The sequence below is a fragment of the Kogia breviceps genome, chromosome 11 (assembly GCF_026419965.1).
Source record: "Kogia breviceps isolate mKogBre1 chromosome 11, mKogBre1 haplotype 1, whole genome shotgun sequence".
Taxonomy (NCBI): domain Eukaryota; kingdom Metazoa; phylum Chordata; class Mammalia; order Artiodactyla; family Physeteridae; genus Kogia; species Kogia breviceps.
Genome location: NC_081320.1, coordinates 23,467,884 through 23,490,835, shown reverse-complemented (window position 1 = coordinate 23,490,835; position 22,952 = coordinate 23,467,884). Strand labels below are relative to the sequence as shown.

General features: G+C 41.9%; 1 protein-coding gene and 1 pseudogene across 3 annotated transcripts in view; one reads left to right on the top strand and one right to left on the bottom strand.

Moving 5' to 3' along the window:
* Nucleotides 1–425: 425 nt before the first annotated feature.
* Nucleotides 426–22,952, bottom strand: part of LOC131765911 (centrosome-associated protein ALMS1-like) — a 51,362-nt gene continuing 28,835 nt past the window's right edge. Inside the window, exons 4-7 of one of the 3 annotated variants that reach the window (XR_010835402.1) lie at nt 15,247–15,309; nt 9,054–9,097; nt 8,697–8,796; nt 6,538–7,454 (exon numbers count right to left, since the gene is read on the bottom strand). Coding sequence is in view for 1 of the 3 variants with exons in the window: in XM_067007319.1 (XP_066863420.1) it covers nt 7,410–7,454; nt 8,697–8,796; nt 9,054–9,097 (189 nt within the window). In the remaining 2 variants the exon portion in view is untranslated. Of the gene's footprint in view, nt 539–6,537; nt 7,455–8,696; nt 8,797–9,053; nt 9,098–15,246; nt 15,310–22,952 lie in introns of those variants that run through there. The other 2 variants (XM_067007319.1, XR_010835403.1) reach the window with 2 other exon arrangements.
* On the top strand, nt 5,329–6,029 carry LOC131765894 (N-acetyltransferase 8-like; annotated as a pseudogene).

Sequence of the window (22,952 nt, the reverse complement as noted above, 5' to 3'; positions counted from 1 at the left end):
CTCATTCGTCTAAGTTATGAGTTCTCAGTGGGAGACCAGGGCATTGACCTGAGGCTAGGTTATTGGGAGCCCCGATGAGAGATCAGGAGAGATGATGTTCCTTCCAGGACATTTTCCTTCTCTTTCTGAGGCTTCTAAAACACTATGAGTGTTGACTGTCTACCTTCCATTTCATTGGCCCATTTCTGGACTGAGTTGGTCTATTAGGCAAGTGTTCTTCATAAACGCAAGCATGGGATTTCATTGACATGCTGCTCTGAAGTCCCACAACTCTGGGAATAAGAGTGATTCTAAAAATATAATTACCTATTATAATCAGGCTCCTATAGGCAATAGAAAAATAAAATAATTTATCCAGTTACTTGTAACTTTAATTAACTGTAATAAGTTAACAGTTACTTGTTAAGCAAGTAACAAATTAACAGTGATATAAGTGCTTAATGAGAAGTGCAAAGGCTTCAAAGAGGGAGCAGATACAAGATCCATCTGGTTGGGAGGGGTCAGAAGTCTTGATGGAGCAGGTATCACTAAACTGGATCTTGAAGGAAGAACAGAGCCTTAGTTACGTATTGGAATTTGGTCAAGTATGGTCTGACCGTTGGTGATAGGGGCATAATGAGGCTTGGAGGTGAATCTTGCATCCCAGCAGACAGAGCTGGTTCTCCTGGAATACAGTGCTTTACACTACTTAATAATTCACTTGTCAGACAGCTGACTGTTGGGGTCAGCATGTGGTACTGAAAAAGCACAATGTTCAGGCCTTCAAGTCAGAGCTGCCAAGGCTTGGGTGCCACCCTGTCATGTTCTGTGCGGTTGTGGATAGGATATCTCAGGCTTGTGGGCTTCGGTTTCCCATTTGTAAAATGGAAACAATACCAACCTTAGCTCTTAGGTTGCTGCCAATATCAAATAGTATAGCATAGGAAAAGTGCTTTCTCACAGTGCCAGGCATCTAATATCTCAGTGAAGAACAGCTGTCTCTCCTTCCCTGTGTGTACCTGCATAGTGCTGAGGCAGATAGTAAAACCAAATAAGACTCACTGCTGGTGCGAAAGTAAAACTCTGGACAACAGTTTGGCAGTTCCTCAAAATGTTAAAATAGAGTTACCATATGACCCGGCAATTCCACTCCTAGGTATATACCAAAGGAATTGAAAACAGTTGTTGAAACAACCCCTTGTACAGAATGTTCATAGCAGCACTATTCACAATAGCTGAAAGGTGGAAGCAACTCAAGTGTCCATCAATGGATGACTGGATGAGCAAATGTGGTCTATCCATACCATGCAACATTATTCAGCCATGAAAAGCAATGAAGTACTGATACATGCTAGGACATGGGTGAACTTTGAGAACAAAAGTGAAAGAGGCTGAACGTAAAAGTTCACACATTACGTGTTTCCATTTAAATGAAACATCAGGAATAGGTAAATCCATAGAGACAGAAAGCAGGTTAGTCGTTGCCAGGGGCTCGGGAGCGGTGGAAATAGGGAGTGACTGCCTACTGACTAATAGGTCTCCTTTTGGGGTAAAGAAAATGCTTTGGAACTAGATAGAGGTGGTAGTTACACAACATTGTGAATGTACTAAATGCCACTGAATTGTACACATTTAAATGGTTAATTAAAAATAAAATAATAGGGCTTCCCTGGTGGGGCAGTGGTTAAGAGTCCGCCTGCCAATGCAGCGGACACGGGTTCGAGCCCTGGTCTGGGAGGATCCCACATGCCGTGGAGCAACTGGGCCCGTACGCCACAACTACTGAGCCTGTGCTCTAGAGCCCGCGAGCCACAACTACTGAAGCCAGTGTGCCACAACTACTGAAGCCCACATGCCTGGAGCCTGTGCTCTACAAAAAGAGAGGCCACCACAATGAGAGGCCCACGCACCGCAACGAAGAGTAGCCCCCTTTCTCAGCAACTAGAGAAAACCCGCGTGCAGCAGCGAAGAGCCAATGCAGCCAAAAATTAAATAAATGAATAAATAAATACATTTATTTTATAAATAAATAAATAATAGAATAGAATAAAATAACACACCTGCCTTACCTTTAGGAGTTCACAATCTTAGCTGGGTCTCTTTAGACTCTTAAGAGTTGGCTGAGGGAACTTCCCTGGTGTTCCAGTGGTTAAGAATCCACCTTCCAGTACAGGGAACACGGGTTCGATCCCTAGTCAGGGAACTAAGATCCCACATGCCGTGGGGCAACTAAGTCTGCGCCACAACTACTGAGCCTGTGCACCACAGCTGGAAAGAAGCCGGTGCGCTGTAACAAAAGATCCCACGTGCCGCAACTAAGACCCGATGCAGCCAAAAATAAATAAATACTTTTTTTAAAAAAAGAGTTGGCTGAGGCACATTTGCAGCAACATGGATGGACCTAGAGATTATCATGCTAAGTGAAGTCAGAAAGAGAAAGACAAACACCATATGATATCACTTATATGTGGAATCTAAAATATGACACAAATGAACTCATCTACAAAACAGAAACAGACTCACATAGAGAACAGACTTGTGGTTGCTAAGGGGGAGGGGGCGTGGGGGAGGGATGGATTGGGAGTTTGGGATGGGCAGATGCAAACTATTATATATAGGATGGATAAACAATAAGGTCCTAATGTAGAGCACAGGGAACTATATACAATATTCTGTGATAAATCATAACAAAAAAATCTGGAAAAGAATGTACATATATGTATAACTGAATCACTTTGCTGCACAGCAGAAATTAACACATTGTAAATCAACTATAGTTCAATAAAATAAATTTTAAAAAAATAAAGAAGAAGTTGGCTGAGGCAGAGACAGGTAGCTTTCCAAGCCTCAGTTTCATCATCTGCATGCAGGGCCAAGAGTATGGAATGTGCTGAGACTTCCAGACTTTATTTCTTACACAGAGAATTACCCATAATTCCTCTATCCAGAGACAAATGCTGCCAATGTTTGGTGTAACCATTCAGACTTTTCTCTCTGCATGCTTTTGTGTATAAATTATTTTTGTTATATTTTTCCAAAAATGAATGAAAACATACTGTTTTATAACCTTTATAGCTTGGTGCTATATTTTGACAATTATTTTTCATGTCAATAAATCCTCCTCATTATTTATGGCTATGAGGAAGGTTAAAAAGCCTGAATGTAAACCAAGGTCATTGGGTGTTGAGGCCACAGAAGCCGGTGAGAATACAGGAAAGAGAGGGCAGGGACAGATCAAGGACCTGTGACCCCTCAGCTTGACTATTAGGTTTCTGACTGGTTATTATTAGATAGACTCATTAGGGATACTCAGCTGTACTTTGGAGCCTTCTATTCTCTTTTGATTCTTAGTTCAAGTTTTGCTTAACATTTAAAAAAATATTAAAATGTACTGAAAACAATGTAACATACCCATGGCTCACCACCCTGCCTTCATGTTAGTTAAACCCTTGTGGCCTTTTTGCGTGCCAAAGATCTGGAGCCTCAGCAGTCTCCATCAGCAGCCCTGGATTCCAGCTGCCAGGATGGCACCTTTGGGGTGGTCATGATCTTTCTCTCCAAGTCTGGTCTCTCTCCAGCGTCTTCCTAGATGCTCTTGCCAGAAATCTGACTGTCATCTCTGACCACTTCTTCATCCTCAGATCATCAACTCTTGCCATTTCTGCCCCCAAAGTGCACCTCCAAGTGGGCCAGGTCACACCCATGGCCCAACTCTGGTCCAAGTCACTGCTTTCTCTTGTAGGACCCCTGCTAGCCTAAATGGCTCCTTTGTGAACATAGATCAAGGCACCCCCTTCACAAAGACACAACCTATTGGAAACACAGTTCAGTGAGCAGCGACACCTTTGAGCAAATAAGGAAAAGGTGTCTTTTCCTTTGGTCAGACTCAGCTCTGTGCCAGGGCTCATGGATTTTAGTTCCCACTAGCCTTCTTGGGCGAGGTGCTCTTTTACAGTGAGCAGCCTGCATATCTGTATCTGGAGGCCCTTCTTTCGCCTGGACTGCTGTGCTAGCCTCTGGGGGCAGGGGGATATATGCTTCCATTCCTGGCTCTTCCAATCCATTTTCCACATGTAGCCAGAGTAATAGACACACACCACACACCCCACCCCTACCTCTGGTTATGTTACTCCCCAGCTAAAAGCATAGCAATGGCCTCCTGGTGTTCTTGGAATCGAATCCAAACTTCTTAACCTGGATGATAGGCCCTGCATGGCCAGGTTCCTGCTGCCCTCATCCAGCTATGAAGCACCTTGTGTGCTGAGCCAGGGGACTTGGACTCTGGTCTGTGATGACAGAGCACAGGGTGAGGGGCAGATTCCCCAGGGTCATAGCAGCTGTGTGGAGGGGCTGAGGGTGGACATCAGAGAGCACCAAGGTGCTGGGTGAACTGCTGTGTTGTGGGGTGTAGGCCGTCCACAAGGGCAAGGACTCCTGAGCTGTACCAGACCCTGCGTACCTGCCCCCTCCAGGCTAATTCCCCAGTGATCAGAGAGTGCAGAATGGACTCCTTGCTCCATCATAGCCCAGCTACTTGAGCCTGGGATTTATGATGAACAAATATCCAGGAGCTGGCCAATGAGGTGCTGTACAGGACCTGGCCCCTGGAAGTGGAGAGTGCCCTTGCAGTCTCTCCTGGATGCCAGGTGGAGGCTGAGGGCAGCGGCTGCCCTGGACACTCATGGCTCTTGTGGTAGCAGGTGAGAGGCCATGGGTGGAAGGACAGTGTTCTTAGGTGTGGCCTGGAGCTCTGGACCCTCCTCTGGCTCTCAAGGCTGGTCTATTTTTGGTGTTTGGCTCTTATGCCACCTCAACAGCCTGAAAATTTGCAAACAAGTGGGAAGAAGCCTTTGTTGAAACTTGTACTTGGAAACACAGGACTACTGCAGTGTATGGTCCCTGGGAGAGGGACACATGCTTGGCTGCTGCATGGTGCCACCCCAATGTATGGAGAAGCTGAGAGAGCCAGGGAAAGGGGAAAGAGGGAGAGAGGAGGGTACTTTATAACCAGAGATTTGTATATGTTATTTTAGTAAATCCTCTAAACAACTTCAGAAGACAGGTTCTTAGAGAAGATTATGTAACGTGTCCAAGGTCATGCATGGAGACAGGATCAAATGCAGACCTTTCTGCTGACTCTACTCCTTCTCCCAGTGGTTGTGGCCCATTTCTTCTTGGGTAGAAGCAGAAAGACACATCCTTGAGCAGGGTCATCCCCGGTTCTGGGGGGTGGGGTGGGAGGATAAGCCACTCACATGGCTTCTTCTCTCGCCCCCAGGGCTGCCAGGAAGTGATACAGGGACTCCTACCTCTCTCTTGAACTTTGAGATCCAGATACAGAAGTCTTCCATGGCTCCTTATCAAATCCACAAATACCAGGAAAATTATTGCAAATGGGTCGTGGGCTTGTTCTCCAAGGTGATGACCGAGCACCTTCCCACCACCTTCCACCACATCCGAAAGCTGCCAAGAACACTTGTGCTCTTGCTTGCAGGGGCCCCTTGCCCTATTCCTGGTCTCTGGCTCCTGGGTCCTGGCCTTCGTGGTCAGCCTCGCCCTCCTTGCTGCCCTGAGGTTTCTTGCCAAATATCCCTGGATCCAGTTTGAGGTCATGTCTTGGCACACAGACATGTCTGACATCACCAAATCCTACTTCAGTGAGATTGGCTCCTGCTTCTGGGTGGTTGAGTCTGAGGGGGCAGGTGGTGGGTATGGTGGGAGTGCTGCCCGTTAAGAAGCCCACCCTGTGGAATGAGCAGTTGCAGCTGCTTCACCTACATGTGGCCCTGGAGCACCGCGGTCAGGGGATAAGTAAAAGCCCTGGTCAGGACTATCCGAGTCTGCGTGGGACCAGGGCTACAGAGCAGTGGTCCTCGGCACCAGCACACTGCAGTACTCTGCCCTGGCCCTTTACCAGCGCCTCGGCTTCTGGAAGATGGGCTAGTTTTTCTTCTCCACAAGCTATAGGCTAGTTGCTGTCCCTGCAATTTGTCTACCGTCTCCCCTCTGCTCAGGTCTCTCAGGCACTGGAGCAAGGAGGGGGCCTATGATCTGTGTCGTTGTGGATTAGTTAGGAGGGATCGGCTCTGCTGCAGTAATAAGCAAACCCTGCAGTCTCACTGCGACGGCACAGTAAAAGCTTACTGCTTGTTCACATTGGAACCCAATGGCCTTGGTGTTGGGGTGGCTCTGCTCCATTCAGTTTTTTGGGGTTGCTACTGTTTCATTTATCTAGTGCCATGAGAATGTTTCATAAAAAACCACCACAGGGCTTCCCTGGTGGCGCAGGAGTTGAGAGTCCGCCTGTCGATGCAGGGGACACGGGTTCGTGTCCCGGTCCGGGAAGATCCCACATGCCGCGGGCCCGCGAGCCATGGCTGCTGAGCCTGCGCGTCCGGAGCCTGTGCTCCGCAACGGGAGAGGCCACGACAGTGAGAGGCCCGCGTACCGCAGGAAAAAAAAAAAACCACCACAAAATAATGATAAACATTTTTTTAGCTCACGAGTCTGTGAGTCGGCAGCTTAGGCTGAGTTCAGCTGGGCCGCCCCTCAGATCTCCAGGTGTCGTGCCCTGCCTCTTCAGTGAGAGGAAATGCGAAGTCATGTGGAAAGGGCATGGAGAAGGAGTGTGAGAAGAATCCACGTGAGAAGGATCAGGGCCAATGATGCCATCAGTCCGCTATGGCCCGCAAGGTCTCTGCTGAAGGGGAAGAAGGCAGCCAGGGACAGACTGTGGGATTTGACATGGACTAGACCTAGAAGTGACACAACCCACATTCCACTGGCCAGGACCAGGTCATGATTTAAATCAAGCTTCTGTTGCCTCTTGAGTTGTGTCTACTAAAGGCTAATGGCCCCGAAGGAAGCTGGAATGAGGCTAGGAGGTAGCTCTGGACCCAAGGCACCTGTGTCTGCTAAGTCTCTGGGCCCACCTGGTGGCTACCCTAACCAGACACTGTCTGACACCAAGTCAACAAAAGGGCTCTCACCGTGTTATGCTGCATTTCTTTTCCTTGACTGGTGCTTTTAGACTGAAGTTCCCCACACACCTCAGGGAGACACTGCATAGCTCCCTGCACCTCTACAGATGGGAAATAAATAACACTCTGCTGCTTGCTTTACTATGAGTCAATCAGAAGTTATTTTCTATAAAAACACATACTAAAAGGGACTTACTCTTGCCTAGAATTAAGATAATACCATTGTAACAAACATCCCTGTGGGCAAGGCCACTGTGGAGAAAGTATTGCTCCTAAACCATTAATAATCTCAGTCATCATTCTACCCAAGACTCTTTAGAAGGTTACTACTTCTAAATTACACATGGGCAGCAAGGTAGGTTTTATTAAACCAGACTCATGAAAGTAAGGATTGTGCTCCTTCAGGCCGATAAGAGATAATTCCAAGGCTCTGAGGAAAATACTCTTATGTCAGTTCCAAGGAACCTTTCTCCCCAAGAGTTGATTGGTCACTTTCTGTGGAGGAAGAGAAAGGCAGGAAAGAAGTTAGATACTCTTGCCACTAGGGGGCAGACAGCCACTCCTCACCGCAGACATGCTGCTGCTGCAGAGACCAGTGTTGTTCTCCCCAAGTCTTGTTTATCTTTCCCAGCTACAGAAACTATGGCAATTACACAAAAAATACTTCCTGAAGTGTTTAGGGAAGATGATCTGCAGTCTATTATAGACTACACAAAAATATAATATTAATATAATCCTAATAGAGTAATCCATCCATCAGTTCACAAGCACAGTAAGAGGCCTGGCCTTGCGATGCTGACACACCAGACAGGCCAAGTAGTGCCCGGGGCGTCCCCACTTGAGGGAGCCCAGCCTGAGCTGTGGTATGCGCTCCAGAAGCAGCTCTCCAATCCCACATCGGTCTGGTATGGACTCGTCTCTTGGTTTCTGGCTTTCAGAGTCCTCTGGGGGTGAAGTGAGGGGGTTGGGAAAGAAATGAGAACACTGAAGGATCTGGACCTTCAGACATAATAGCCCATCTGCTTTCTCAAGGAATTAATTGGTAGCAAGTCCCCTGGCCTGTGAGGTTCTGGGACTTGCAGTAGCACTGATTCTACTGGGGCTGTGGGCAGGAAATGGTAGTGGCTTCAAGGCTCTGAGTACCCAAACTGCCAACTTGTATGCCACACTTGGACATTTTCCAATTTATTTAAAAAGTTCTAGTAGTATATGATTCACCCATAAGGGGCATAAAACTATCATTTGGGACTCTGGATGAAAACTCATCAGTTCTGAAAGATGTGGGCATTTCCAGCATGGCATCTAAACTGACACCCAAGTATGAAATTTGGTTTCATTCCAAATGTATGCCTGGAAGGTGCCTTATTTGTTTATTTATTAAACAATTTTAAAACATTAAAACAATTTTTTTCTCGACCATGCCGTGCGTCATGTGAGATCTTAGTTCTCTGGCCAGGGATCAAACCTGTGCCCCCTGCAGTGGAAGCATTGAGTCTTAACCACTGGACCACCATGGAAGTCCCTGGAAGATGCCTTTTTTAGATTTGCCTTTCTAGATTTTCAGATTTGAAGTCTAGTTACAGGTGCTTTTATCTTCTAAATTTTAGTAGTGGTACAATGCGTTATGAGCTTAAATTCACTCTCCAAATGTGGTTAATTCAAACAGGTCAGATGTGTTTTTCTCGATTTCTCTCTCCCCTGATAAATCTCATCAATCCTGCTCTAGGAATGACTGACCTTTTTATATAGCTGGGCTCGCAGCCGGTATGACTTATATTCCGATCTCCTCTTTTCCTCTTCTCTCTTTTTCTGTACTTCTGGAAGCTGTTCATAAATCCTTAGAAATGGCACCGATGGAAAGACAGAAAGCAGTGAGGTCACCTGACCACAGAGGCACACGATCACTCCTCCCCACACCTCCCTAAGCTCTACTGCTCTCCAGGCTCTCAGTCCCTCAGACAGGCTGTGGGCCTGTTGTGTGCCCAGCTTCCTGTTAGACACTTGGACACAAAGAACCCTGGCCTGGAGTGCTCATGATCTGAAAAGGGATACAGATAAAACCATGATAAAATCCTGCTAATAGTGGTTACTTACAGGAAAGAAGTGGAGTAAGGGGTGGAGATGAACTTCTTTTCACTCTATATGGAAAAATGTATGGTTTCAATATAAGATAATGACTTTGTATTACTACCATATTTTTAAGCATGAAAAATAATGCAAAAGAAAATACAATAATCGTCATATCTACAAAATGCTACATAGAGCTATAGGAAAAGAAACAGAACTTATTCTGATTGAAGGAGGTCAAGGAAGACCAGAGAGGAGACTAAGCTTGAGGTAGGTCTTGAAGAATAGTTAGGAGCAGGAAGGGGAGGTGGGGAGAAGGGAGTGTTGGTAAGAATGGAGTCAAGGCTTCACAGAGAGAGTGTAGGAGAACAGGAGGGAAGCAGATGGGGTGAAGGTCTTGTAGCCATGTGAAAACCTTGGGCTCTGTCCTATCAGGGACTGGATGCCACTGATTTTAAGTAGGGAGGAACATGATCAAACATGCATTTGATAAGTACACTCTAACTGGAAATAATGTAAATCTCCAACAAAAGAACAGTTAAACAAATTATATGGGCTATAATAAAATTATTACAAAATGTTTCAAATAGTTTTTATGCTATGGGAAATCGTTCACAATACAGTGTTGAGCAAAATAAAGCAGGCTACAAACGTGTATATATAGTAGGATAAACAATTTGGAGAGAAAGAAGTGTGTTAACACAGGTCTCTGCAAAATCCCCATAGAAACAGGACTAGTGTTAGTTATGATTAGATGGAAGAATTATGAGTGACATTTGTTTTCTTCTTTCTAATTTTTTCTATATTTTCCAAATTTTTCTATAATCTGAAAAGAAAATCATTGACAATGATGTAGAGGCTCCGTGGAAAAGAGATTAGAGAAGATAAAGAACAGAAGTGGGAGAAGAGCAGTCCTCCGAGAGAGGAGGCCAAGCCCGCATGAGGGCAGTGAGGAGAATGGGTTCCAGAGCAATCAGGACGGCGAGTCTCCAGGACGCACTAGCCGGCTGTGCGTGCACTGCGGGGTCACGGAGCTGGAGGCAATAGCTCCCTAGCTTTTCTAGTGGGTGAGTGTGTGGCCCAAGTAAGTGTGGGAGAGGAAAATGGGTAGATCCACTTTGGACACAGTTAATGAGGATAATCACTAACTGAAAACATGAAAGTGGAGGTCAGGAAAGAGACCAAAGAAGAACAAACATATATTTTTTAAAGTCACTGTTGATGAAAACCACAATGAGATAGCACATCACATCTGTTAGAATGGCTATTATCAAAAAAATAAGAGATAACAAATGCTGGTGAGGAGGTGGAGAATGTGCTCTGTTGGTGGGAATGTAAACTGGTGCAGCCACTATGGAAAACAGTGTGGAGGTTCCTCAAAACATTAAAAAGAGAACTGCCGTATGATCCAGCAATCCCACTTGTGGGTACATATCTGAAGGAGATGAAATCATGATCTCAGAAAGATATCTGCACCCCCATGTTCATTGCAGCACTATTTACAATAGTGAAGACATGGAAACAACGTACGCGTCCATGAATGGATAAAGAAAATGTGATATATATCTCTACATATAATGGAACACACATATAATGGAATACATATCATGGAAAATGTGATATATATATATATATACATACAATGGAATGGCCATAAAAAAAAGAAAAAAATCCTGCCATTTGCAACAACATGTATGGACCGTGAAGGCAATGTGCTAAATGAAATAAGTCAGACAGAGAAAGACAAAACTGTATGATCTCACTTATATGTGGAATCTAAAAACATCAAACTCATAGAAACAGAGAACAGAACGGTGGTTGCCAGGAGCTGAGGGATGGGGGAATGGAGAGATGCTGGTCAAAGAGAATAAACTTCCAGTTTTATGATGAATAAGTTCTGGGGAGCAAATATGCAGCCCAGTGACTGTAGTTAAGAACACTGCACTATATATCTGAAAGTTGCTATGACAGTAGAGCTTTAATGTTCTCACTATAACAACAACAAGATAAATAAAATGGTAATTATGTGAGTGAAGGATGTGTTACCTAACTTTATTGTGGTAAACATTTTGCAATACTGTATGTCAAATCATCAAATTACATAGCTTAAACTTATACAATATTAAATGTCAATTATATCACAGTAAAGCTAGGGGAAAAGTCACGGTTAGAGAAGGGATAACAAAGGCCATTGGAAAAAGACGAGTTATCCCAAGGAGAACATGTGATGTGAAGAGAAAATCTGCTTGGGCCAGTAAAGGTTGTATTCTAGGGCTAGAAAGCTGGGAGTCGAGCTAATCAAAGTAGCCAGAAATTGCATTTTGTAAATGGATCCTTGAAAGCAATTACTACATACTATTGGAACTGTCTGTCTGCTCATGGTCTGGAGTCAACTATCTTTCATTTGTAGTACCTAGTCCAGTGCCTGGCGCATACCCAAATATATGCATTAATAAGTTAGTGAAAACACTTCTCTTAAAGGACACATTGGAAGAAATGCTTCAAGTTAAGAGAGTCAGGTTCTCTCTTCTCCAAATCTTTTCTCTTATCAGAAACGTTTAAACATCTTTGGTAGAGGTAGGTGATGGGAAAAGATGTTGAGTAACACAGAGATCCAGAGCTCCAAGTCCTCCACATGCTATAGTTGAAGGAGTACTGGGTGGAGAGCCTGCTGCCAGACTCTAACCCCAGCTCTGGCCCTGACTTGCTGGCAACCTCTCTCTGGGTTACAGTTTCCTAAATGTCAAAGGTAGACTAGATGATCTTTAAGATCCCATTCAACTCTATGATCCTCAGATGGAAGTAGATGGCTTCTTTGAAAGAGGGCCATATCAGAAATAAAATGGAACAGAAGTACTCTAATAAAAATGTATCGATTTAAAACCTGTCTCTTCCTAGAAGATGGGTACTTAATCCACTCCTACAACTATACTTATATTTTAAAGCACAGATACCTTTCTGAAGATGGCCTTCCTTCTTGCAGGCAAGCTTCATAGTCCCATAGAGCAAAGACTCCTCTTGCTGAGGTGAGAGTGTTATTAGCTGCCACACAATGAACACTATGTAATTTCCATTAATTAAATTTTGTGACATCCAGAATGAAGCAATAATTCTCAAAGTTTTTGGACTTTCGACACCTTTATACTCCTAAAAATTGAGGGCAATTTTGGTGAATGTGGATTTTATCTATTGATACTTACTATATTAGAAATTAAAACATTTTAAAAGAATTTTTAAAAATACTTATTTCACAACCTAAGTGTCCATCAACGAATGAATGGATAAAGAAGGTGTGGTATGTATATACAATGGAATACTATTCAGCCATAAAAAGAATGAAATTCTGCCATTTGCAACAACATGGATGGACCTGGAAGGTATTATGCTTAGTGAAACAAGTCAGACAGTGAAAGACAAATACTGTATTACATCAATGATGTGTGGAGTCCAGAAAATAAAACAAATGAATGTATATAACAAAATAGAAACAGACTCACAGATACAGAGAACAGACCACTGGTTACTAGTGGGGAGAAGGAAGGAGGGAGGGGCAAAATAGGGGTATAGGATTAGGAGATACAAACTATATAAAAAATAAGTAAGCAACAAGGATATATTGTATAGCACGGAGAAATATAGCCATTATTTTGTAATAATTTTAAATGGAGTATAACCTATAAAAATATTGAATCACTATGTTTTATGCCTGAAACTAATATAATATTGTAAGTCAACTATACTTCAATAAAAAAACTTGTTTCTTAATTTATTTAAAAAAATAAGCCTGTTACATGTTAACATATAAAATAAATATACTTTCCAAAACAAAAATAAGAAGAGTGGCATGTTATACATATTTTGCAAATCTCTTTAATGTCTGGTTTAATAGAAGACAGCTGAATTCTTATATTTGCTTCTGTATCAAGTTTGTTGTTGTTATATGTTGTTCTGGTTAAAGTGTACATTAAAAAAAATCCAGTTTACACACATATGTAATTGGAAAAGAAAAGAGTATTTTAATATTCTTTTCAGATAATTGCTGATTTTCTTTTTTTTTTTTTTGGCCGCTCAGCTTTCAGGATGCAGGATCTTAGTTTCCTGACCAGGGACTGAAACTGCGCCCTCGGCAGTGAAAGCGCCAAGTCTTAACCACTGGACCACCAGGGAATTCCCTGATTTTCTTGATACTATACCAAATCTTGACAAGTGGTAGTTTAAATGCTGACATATTTACTTATATAATATGAAAAATATTACAATTATTTATGTCACTGCTGATCTCATCAGAAAAGTCTGAGTACTGGGAGATATTCAATCTCATAGTGGTAGACACAAGTTTTCTAGAATTCTATTCTTTGCTTGAAAGCTCAGATTTTCTCTTTGGCAATAAATACTGTCAGCTGTTCTCCTGGAGAAGTGACAGATTCACTTCCTCATTTTCAAGAAAATATCTGTCATATACCCAATTTGGAATAGTTAGTTTATCAGTCATTCTATCAAGTAAAAGCTATGTTCCATGAAAAAGGCAGCTAGTTCAGCTCACTACACAAACCAAGGCTTTTCCTTGAACCAATCATCGTATCTTGGTATGCAGCAGAAGTGCTTTATGTGTACTTCCATTACACTGCTGCCATGTGGCTGTGAAGAATAAAATGCCAACTAGACTAGCACAGTTTGGTCCACTGTCTCAAATAGTGCTAAGGCATCAGCAGTTTTAGTCCTCCCTTCATTACTTTTGCATCATCTGTACAAATGTGAATACAGTTAAAAAGACACGTAATATCCTAGTATTATTTTGAAATTCGTTTTGACCTGGCAAATCCCCTGAAAGGGTCTCAGCAACTTCCAGAGGCCCATGGACCACACTTTGAAAACCACTTGATTAAAGCATCCCTTTGAAATACCTATAAGGAAATGGTTTACTAAATGGATACTAAAAAGATTTCAAGAGGAATGCTTTAATTACCTAAGATAAATTATTTTTTTGTGGTTTTTTTGCGGTACGCGGGCCTCTCACTGTTGTGGCCTCTCCCGCTGCGGAGCACAGGATCCGGACGTGCAGGCTCAGAGGCCACGGCTCACAGGCCCAACCGCTCCGTGGCATGTGGGATCTTCCCGGGCCGAGGCACGAACCCGTGTCCTCTGCATCGGCAGGCTGACTCTCAACCACTGTGCCACCAGGGAAGCCCAGATAAACTGTTTTAAAGCAGTATGCCAACTATAAAACTGTTCTTATTAAAGGAAGTCTCCAATGACCCCCTAAGAGGTAACAAACCCTTAACTTAGTTATTCTATGGCAGTCTCATGAGCAATATATGCATATCTCTAATTAATTAATTGCTAATGAATGCAAAGGCACAAAATTTTAAAAGGTAAAAAATTAGTCTTTCTCCAACCTCTGTACCCCAGTCACTCAGTTCCTTGTCCCAAAGGCAACAACTATTACCAATTTTGGGGGTATCCTTCCAGAGATAGTCTATGCATATACAAGTATATGCATCTATGTAAGTACATACTTTTTTATTAAAGACTACAAATGGTGGCAGTGTACACATGCTTCTGAAACTTGATTTTTTTTTAAGCCGAATTTACTGTGTCTTGGAGACTATTCCCCTATCTCTCATTGTACTGGATACAATTCCTAGTAAAAGGATTGTCTAGGGCTTCCCTGGTGGCGCGGTGGTTGCGAGTCTGCCTGCCGATGCAGGGGACACGGGTTCGTGCCCCGGTCCAGGAGGTTCCCACGTGCCGCGAGGAGGCTGGGCCCGTGAGCCATGGCCGCTGCGCCTGCGCGTCCGGAGCCTGTGCTCCGCAAAGGGAGGGGCCGTGGCAGTGAGAGGCCCGCGTACCGCAAAAAAAAAAAAAAAAAAAGGATTGCCTAGATATAAGGCCACAGATATTTAATTTTATTTAAAAATATTTTTTATTTATATTTGTTTCTAACAAACACAAGCCTGATTAAGGTAAACAAATTAGTGGCGATTCTTTGTATTTTTTATATATGAGGCATCCATACCATGATCTGCTATTTTTCATTTCTTTTTTAGTGCCATAAGTGAGAAACTATTTCTGTAACTAATTTTCTCATAATGTATTTTTTTTAATCTCTCATAATGTTTTAACTAGAGCATAATGCCCTTATTCTGGGGCCAAGCTATAGCTCCTGACCATTTGGTGGCCTGATTTATACTTTTATAGTTACTTATTCTTTTGGCCTTACCACTTAGATCGCTGAATCATTTCCTTCTTTCCAACAGGCCTTTCCTTTGGGCAGCCAGGAAGCCTAAGCAAAAGAAGAAGAGGTTTTTTTAACGTATTGTGTCTTTTTTTTTTTAATTGAGGTATAGTTGATTTACAATATTACATAAGTTTCAGGTGTACAACATAGTGATTCACAATTTTTAAAGGTTATAATATTAGCTATACTCCCTGTGCTGTACAATATGTCCTTGTAGCTTATTTATTTTATCTCTGAATCCCCTACCCCTATCTTGGCCCTCCCCGCTTCCCTCTCCCCACTGGTAACCACTAGTTTGTTCTCAATATCTGTGAGTCTATTTCTTTTTGTTATATTTACTGGTTTGTTGTATTGTTTAGATTCCACATATAAGTCATGTAATACAGTATTTGTCTTTCTCTGTCTGACTTATTTCACTAAGCATAATACCCTCCAGGTTAATCCATGCTGTTGCAAGTGGCAAAGTTTCATTCTTTTTTATGGCTGAGTAGCAGTGGTGTCACCCATACCAGCCCCTAAAAACTGAAGGACCTGTGACTTGATTTATTTCTCTGTTTCCATAACAGACCCTGAGAGCTGAAGGACCTTGCCCTGATTTATCTTTGTGTTCGTTTCAAAAGTACCTGGCATTTGGCAGAGATGTTTTACAGCTGTACTTTGAGAGATACATGCTTTGAGAGATATATAGTGGTAAACTCCCCCAAACAGGTTCTGACTTGACCATAAGAATAAGCGTGCACAGATGAAACCTAGAAGTGTCCAAAAGTTACCTTTGCTTCATTACCATGCTATGATCTCTGCTCAAAGGGGGCATTTGTACTCTGCTAGGCACATTCTGTGCCATGTGCAAAGGACCACGGAAGACTGTGCATGCCCTCGCTGCCCCCGGCTGCCCCTGAAAACCTCCAGCCCTTTCCTCAAGCCCTAATGACCAATCTGCCTCCTAACCCTTAAAATCCCTTACTCTGCTCCCTTCAAGGAGAAAGTATCTTTGGAACATGAGCTCTCCTTTCTCCATTCCTTGATCAATGAATAAAGTCTATGCTCTGCTATGTCGAACCTGGTCTCATTCAATTGACATTTGTGACTCTAGGCAGAGAACCCATTGAGGGGTCCCCCACACTTAGGGGATCAGTAACAGGGGACTGTACCTTAATAAGGAAGGGTGTGTTGCTCAAGAACCGTGAGAGGGAGCTGCTAGGACTTTGAGCCCCTACCGTGAGCTGGCAGTGCTGGGTGGTGAGTAATGGCCAAGACCAAGGCCAGGGTTAGACTATGATGACTATGATAGCAGCCTGAGGCTTCTGAAGACACAACACTGTGGCACAGACTAGACAGTGTGCATTGAAACACCGACCAGTTTACAGGTAAGGCTGTGATGAAAGCATTAGGTAGTGCTTCATAGTTTTCACAGATTTCACATATTATTTTAGTGAGATCTTACATCTAGCATAATTGTTAAGAGAACAGACTCTAGCGCCAGCCCACCAGGGTTCAAATCCCAGTTTAACAGGTGTGTAAATCTTGGGCAAGGTACTTAATCTCTCTTTGGCCCGGTTTTCTCATCTGTGAAACAGGGATATTCATAGTATCACCTCAGAGAGGTTCTGTAAGCATTAAACAAGAAAGAGGTCTGGGCAAAACATAAGGGCTATGTAAGTATTTATTATTATTATTGCCACCCTATGAGGAAGGCAAGCCTGGAATCAGCACCAAGCCCCTCAAAACATTATACTTTTGGAACTAACTTGCTCATGGTGACAGAGCTGGTTTTTAAAAACACCATTCTTGGGAATTCCCTGGCGGTACAGTGGTTTGGACTCCGTGCTTTCACTGCTGAGGGCATGGGTTCAATCCCTGGTCAGGGAACTAAGATTCCACAAGCCACGTGGTGCCCCCCAAACAAAAACAAACCCAAACACCATTCTAACTGCACACTCTCACTTTTAAAGTGTAGTGACAGGGCAAGAGTAACTGGGCTTATTTGGATTGTGAAAGTGCTAAGAGCTAAATTGGGCAGGATCTGCTACCTAAGGAGATTTGAATCATAACAAGCAAAAGGTCACTTTCTGACCTGTAACTAACCTGGCACTGAGCAGTGCTGCCTTGTATGAAGCAGACCGTGCCCTCTCTACCAAGTAATAGGAAAATGAACAGGAAGAGTATACCTCTCTTGGGGAGCAGATGCATGGCGTCCCGGTGGCCCTGCCATTCTCGCACAGTGTTTTTTTTTTTTTTTTTTTTAACATCTTTATTTGAGTATAACTGTTTTACAATAGTGTGTTAGTTTCTCCTTTACAACAAAGTGAATCAGTTATACATATACATATGTTCCCATAACTCTTCCCTCTTGTGTCACCCTCCCTCCCACCCTCCCTATCCCACCCCTCTAGGTGGTCACAAAGCACAGAGGTGAACTCCCTGTGCTATGTGGCAGCTTCCCACTAGCTATCTAATTTACATTTGGTAGTGTGTATATGTCCCTGCCACTCTCTCACATCGTCACAGCTTCCCCTTCCCCTTCCCCATATCCTCAAGTCCATGCTCTAGTAGGTCTGTGTTTATTCCCATCCTACCACTAATCTATTCATGACATTTTTTTTTTTAGATTCCATATATATGTGTTAGCATACGGTATTTGTTTTTCTCCTTCTGACTTACTTCACTCTGTATGACAGATTCCAGGTCTATCCACCTCATTACAAATAACTCAGTTTCATTTCTTTTTACGGCTGAGTAATATTCCATTGTATATATGTGCCACATCTTCCTTACCCATTCATCTGTTGATGGACACTGAGGTTGCTTCCATCTCCTGGCTATTGTAAATAGAGCTGCAGTGAACATTTTGGTACATGACTCTTTTTGAATTATGGTTTTCTCAGGGTATATGCCCAGTAGTGGGATTGCTGGGTCATATGGTAGTTCTATTTGTAGTTTTTTAAGGAACCTCCATACTGTTCTCCATAGTGGCTGTATCAACTTACATTCCCACCAGCAGTGCAAGAGTGTTCCCTTTTCTCCACACCCTCTCCAGCATTTATTGTTTCTAGAGTTTTTGATGATGGCCAATCTGACCGGTGTGAGATGATATCTCATTGTAGTTTTGATTTGCATTTCTCTAATGATTAATGATGTTGAGCATTCTTTCATGTGTTTGTTGGCAATCTGTATATCTTCTTTGGAGAAATGTCTATCTAGTTCTTCTGCCCATTTTTGGATTGGGTTGTTTGTTTTTTTGTTATTGAGCTGCCTGAGTTGCTTATAAATTTTGGATATTAATCCTTTGTCAGTTGCTTCATTTGCAAATATTTTCTCCCATTCTGAGGGCTGTCTTTTGGTCTTGTTTATGGTATCCTTTGCTGTGCAAAAGCTTTTAAGTTTCATTAGATCCCATTTGTTTATTTTTGTTTTTATTTCCATTTCTCTAGGAGATGGGTCAAAAAGGATCTTGCTGTGATTTATGTCATAGAGTGTTCTGCCTATGTTTTCCTCTAAGAGTTTGATAGTGTCTGGCCTTACATTTAGGTCTTTAACCCATTTTGAGTTTATTTTTGTGTATGGTGTTAGGGAGTGTTCTAATTTCATACTTCTACAGGTAGCTGTCCAGTTTTCCCAGCACCACTTATTGAAGAGGCTCTTTTCTCCACTGTGTTTCCTTCCCTCCTTTATCAAAGATAAGGTGACCATATGTGTGTGGGTTTATCTCTGGGCTTTCTATCCTGTTCCATTGATCTATATTTCTGTTTTTGTGCCAGTACCATACTGTCTTGATTACTGTGGCCTTGTAGTATAGTCTGAAGTCAGGGAGCCTGATTCCTCCAGCTCCATTTTTCGTTCTCAAGATTGCTTTGGCTATTCGGGGTCTTTTGTGTTTCCATACAAATTGTGAAATTCTTTGTTCTAGTTCTGTAAAAAATGCCAGTGGTAATTTGATAGGGATTGCATTGAATTTGTAGATTGCTTTGGGTAGTATCATCATTTTCACAATGTTGATTCTTCCAATCCAAGAACATGGTATATTTCTCCACCTATTTGTATCTTCTTTAATTTCTTTCATCAGTGTCTTACAGTTTTCTGCATACAAGTCTTTTGTCTCCTTAGGTAGGTTTATTCCTAGATATTTTATTCTTTTTGTTGCAATGGTAAATGGGAGTGTTTTCTTAATTTCCCTCTCAGATTAAGCAGCTATGAGACAACATGTAATTACACCTATACATTTTTGGTATGTATATTTGAAATATAAGACTTTTATTTCTTAATATCATTTTTAATATTAAATACCCAGTGAGTGCTCAAATTTGCATTGTCTCCTGAATGTCATAAAAAATTGTTTTTAAGAATTTTAAATTAGATCCAAATAAGGGCCACACTTTGCCGTTGATTGTTAGGTCTCTGAAGTCTTATTTAATCTATAGGTTCTCCCTCCATGTCTCTCTCACTTTTTTTTCTCCTCCTTGAATTTTAGTTTTAAAGAAACCAGGTAATTTGTCCCATCTAGATTTTGATGATTACATTTCATGTGTTTTTAACATAACCTTCCATCCTTCTATTTCCTGTAAATTGGTAGTTGATCAGAATGAAGCTTGCATGTTTTGTTTTGGCAAGATGGTTTCATAGGTGATGATGTGCTGTTCCATGGAGACATATAATTGTCTCTTTCTGTGATATTAGCAGTCACTGATGATTCATACCTCCATCCATTAATTCAGTTGAGTCATCAAAAACTGGTGAATTCTGTTGTTTTTTTTTCATTTATTAGCTTGGTATATTTCTATCAGGAGACCATTCCCCTCATCAGCTACTTGGTTGCCCAGGCATGATTCTCTTCTTTTATTTAACAGTTTTCAAAATAATGAGTTGATTCACAAATATCCTCCAGTGGTGACCAATTTTTTTAGAATTTATTTATTCATATCACCGTGGACTCCGTTACAGTTATTATTCTAACTGAGGCCCTATCTTTGGCCAGTGGAGCTTCTCAGAGATTCCTGAGTCCTTCTGATATGACATCAGTTGTTTCTAGACTTTTTCAATGGTCAGAGCTGGGAGCTATGTATGTTTGTTTTGAATATAAAATATGTCATAAGTTCATACTGCTACTTTCCATTTAAATTCAGAACTACAGAATTTTCACTTATACTTTTCTCTCTTCTATTGATAGTCTACTTTCTCCCACCACGAGAATACCAGTTCTCAACAATGCCTGAAATTTGCTCTATTTCCTAATTCGAATCCAGGTTCTTCTGACTCTATTCTACTATTCTACTTAAATCACAGCCACTTTATGGCCCTTGAAATGTAAGATAGAACATAAATGTAGGTAGAACTGTTTATATCATTTTGAGTTACATGTGCATTCATTCACATAGATTTGCTTTTCCTTTTGCATGCCTAGTAACTGTCCATTCTGCAGTTTTAATGAAAATCAGGTGATACTTACTGGTTAAAGCAGCTTTGGAAAAAATGGATCTTATCAGAATGACTGACATACTAAGTTTAATGTACTCTCTTAGTTTATATCCTGCCTTCTCTAATTAATTTTTTTATTCTTTCCCTACAAATGAAATAATACATATTTTCATGGTTTTGCCTTATAGGATTTACCAGAAACTATTCCTTATTTAAAAATTTGTACAATTGGGCATCAGGTGCCAAATGATGACACTATTTTTAAATTCCAATGTGCTGTTAATGGGTTCTTGAAAGAAAATAAAGATAATGGTGAGTTGGTTTTGTTTTTGTTTTTTTCTTTTCTGTTACCTGAACTTGGTATGCATTTTGAGTGGGGCTGGGGATTTTTAACATTTTTAATAGTTCTGACATTAGGCCTGTTGTGTTTGGTAACATTAAGGTGGAAATGTCAGATGGTGCTAATAGAGTATGGTGTTTTTCCTGTTTATGGTCACAAAGGATTTAGTTTAGTTTGGAAAGTGATTTTTGTATGAAATATGAACTGAACTAGCTTACTTATCTCTTTTTTAATACATAAAGAAATAAAAGTGTTCTTTTGTCCTACTTATTGGTTGAGAGGTAGAAGAAAATGTTAAGACTCTCAGGTTCTCAGCGTATATAAAAGAGAAAACAAAAAGCAAAGGTTCGGAGTGAGACAGATCCCTAGAAGCAAAACAAAACAGAGTGGACCAGAAGAGTGGCTTCCGTATCATATGTGTTTAAGATATTTTTGCTACTTTCACACTTTGGGTGCAAGTGAGGAAGAACACTAGCACCTCGTATTCTTATCTTCAGACAGGAAACTTAAAAGGCTGGTGTTTTCTTGTTTCCGCTTTAAGATCTACTCTGTTGATAGGTCTTAATAGCGTCTGAATTTTAAGGATCCAGTTGCCTGTTTCTAGCATCTGACTATTAGAAGGAACATGGTATTTGCCGTATTTGAAGACTGAGGAATCTTTTGTCTTTGAAACACCAGTGACCCACATGAGAAGGTGTTCATTTTGTCCTCTTTCTAAATTTATCCTGAGGTGTGTGCACTTTATTAAATAAATCTAACAGACAGTAAATATTCCATGTATATAAAAAGGATGCACATATATGCATAAAACAGGGAGTAGTGGAGAAGGAATAGAGATGGAGGTGGGAAGATAGGGGATAGGAGGTGAGAGAGAGAGGGAGAGACTGGAATTTCAAGCTAAATTTTCATTCTGTAACGTGGTTGCTTAATGCAGGTACTAGCTCCCAAATACCTTAAGCCCTATTCACATATCTTCCCTGTACTTTAGCTTTAAAACTTGAGAGGCTTGGCCTTGCCTGTGATAACCAGGGTGTCTACAAAGGAGGCAGATTATCTGATTTGTGTAAACTGTAGTCACAGAAATGTTACCTCTTAAGATGTTAGGGTGCAGCTGCCGGCCTACTCACTTCCTCCAGGCTCCTTTGTGTGTGTTCTGTCCTGCGTGGGCTAGAAGATCCTTACAATTGCATGAGAACATGTTTATAAACGTTGATTGTTCACATGTTATACCATTGCATATGCTGACTCCTCTGTGGGTCTTCTGCATGCAGTGGGCTTACTTCACCATGCTCTCTGCCATTGCAGTCTCAGGACCTTAGTTTTGACCCATTGGTGGCTTCCTCTGCTCTAAGGCCCTCCCACAGATGCCAGGCACACTGATAATGAGGAGGAGACTGTACTATCCACTCCCTAGAATTGGTAGAGACTCAGAAAATAAATTGTTTTAGTAAACACCGAGAGCCTTATAGGTTTGTTTTTAGGGCACGGGGATACAGAGGTGACTAGAAGTCTTTGTTCAGTAGCAACTTACAGTCATCTGGGAAGGTCAACATGCAGTGACTGTAAGTGGGTTAATTACAATAAACGAATCAGGTGCAGCAGGAATATAGAGGAGAAATTGAGGAAGGCCTGACTGAGGAGACAGCATTTGAGCTGGGCTTGGAGGAAGAGGATTTGGCCAGAATGAGGAAAGGACAGCCCAGGTATTGGGAACAGATACAAAAGGCACAGAGCTTGAACTTGTGCTCTGGAGGGGCAGCCTCTGGTGTGACGAGAGGGTAGTGTGAAAGGGCAAAGAATTCATACATTCATTTTCAGCAAATATTTGTATAACACCTTCTAAGTTGAAGGCACTCTTTTAGGAAGTAGGAACAGAACAAAGTTCTTGCCCTTACTACTTTACATTCTAGTGGGGGAGAGAGATAAATAAATAAGT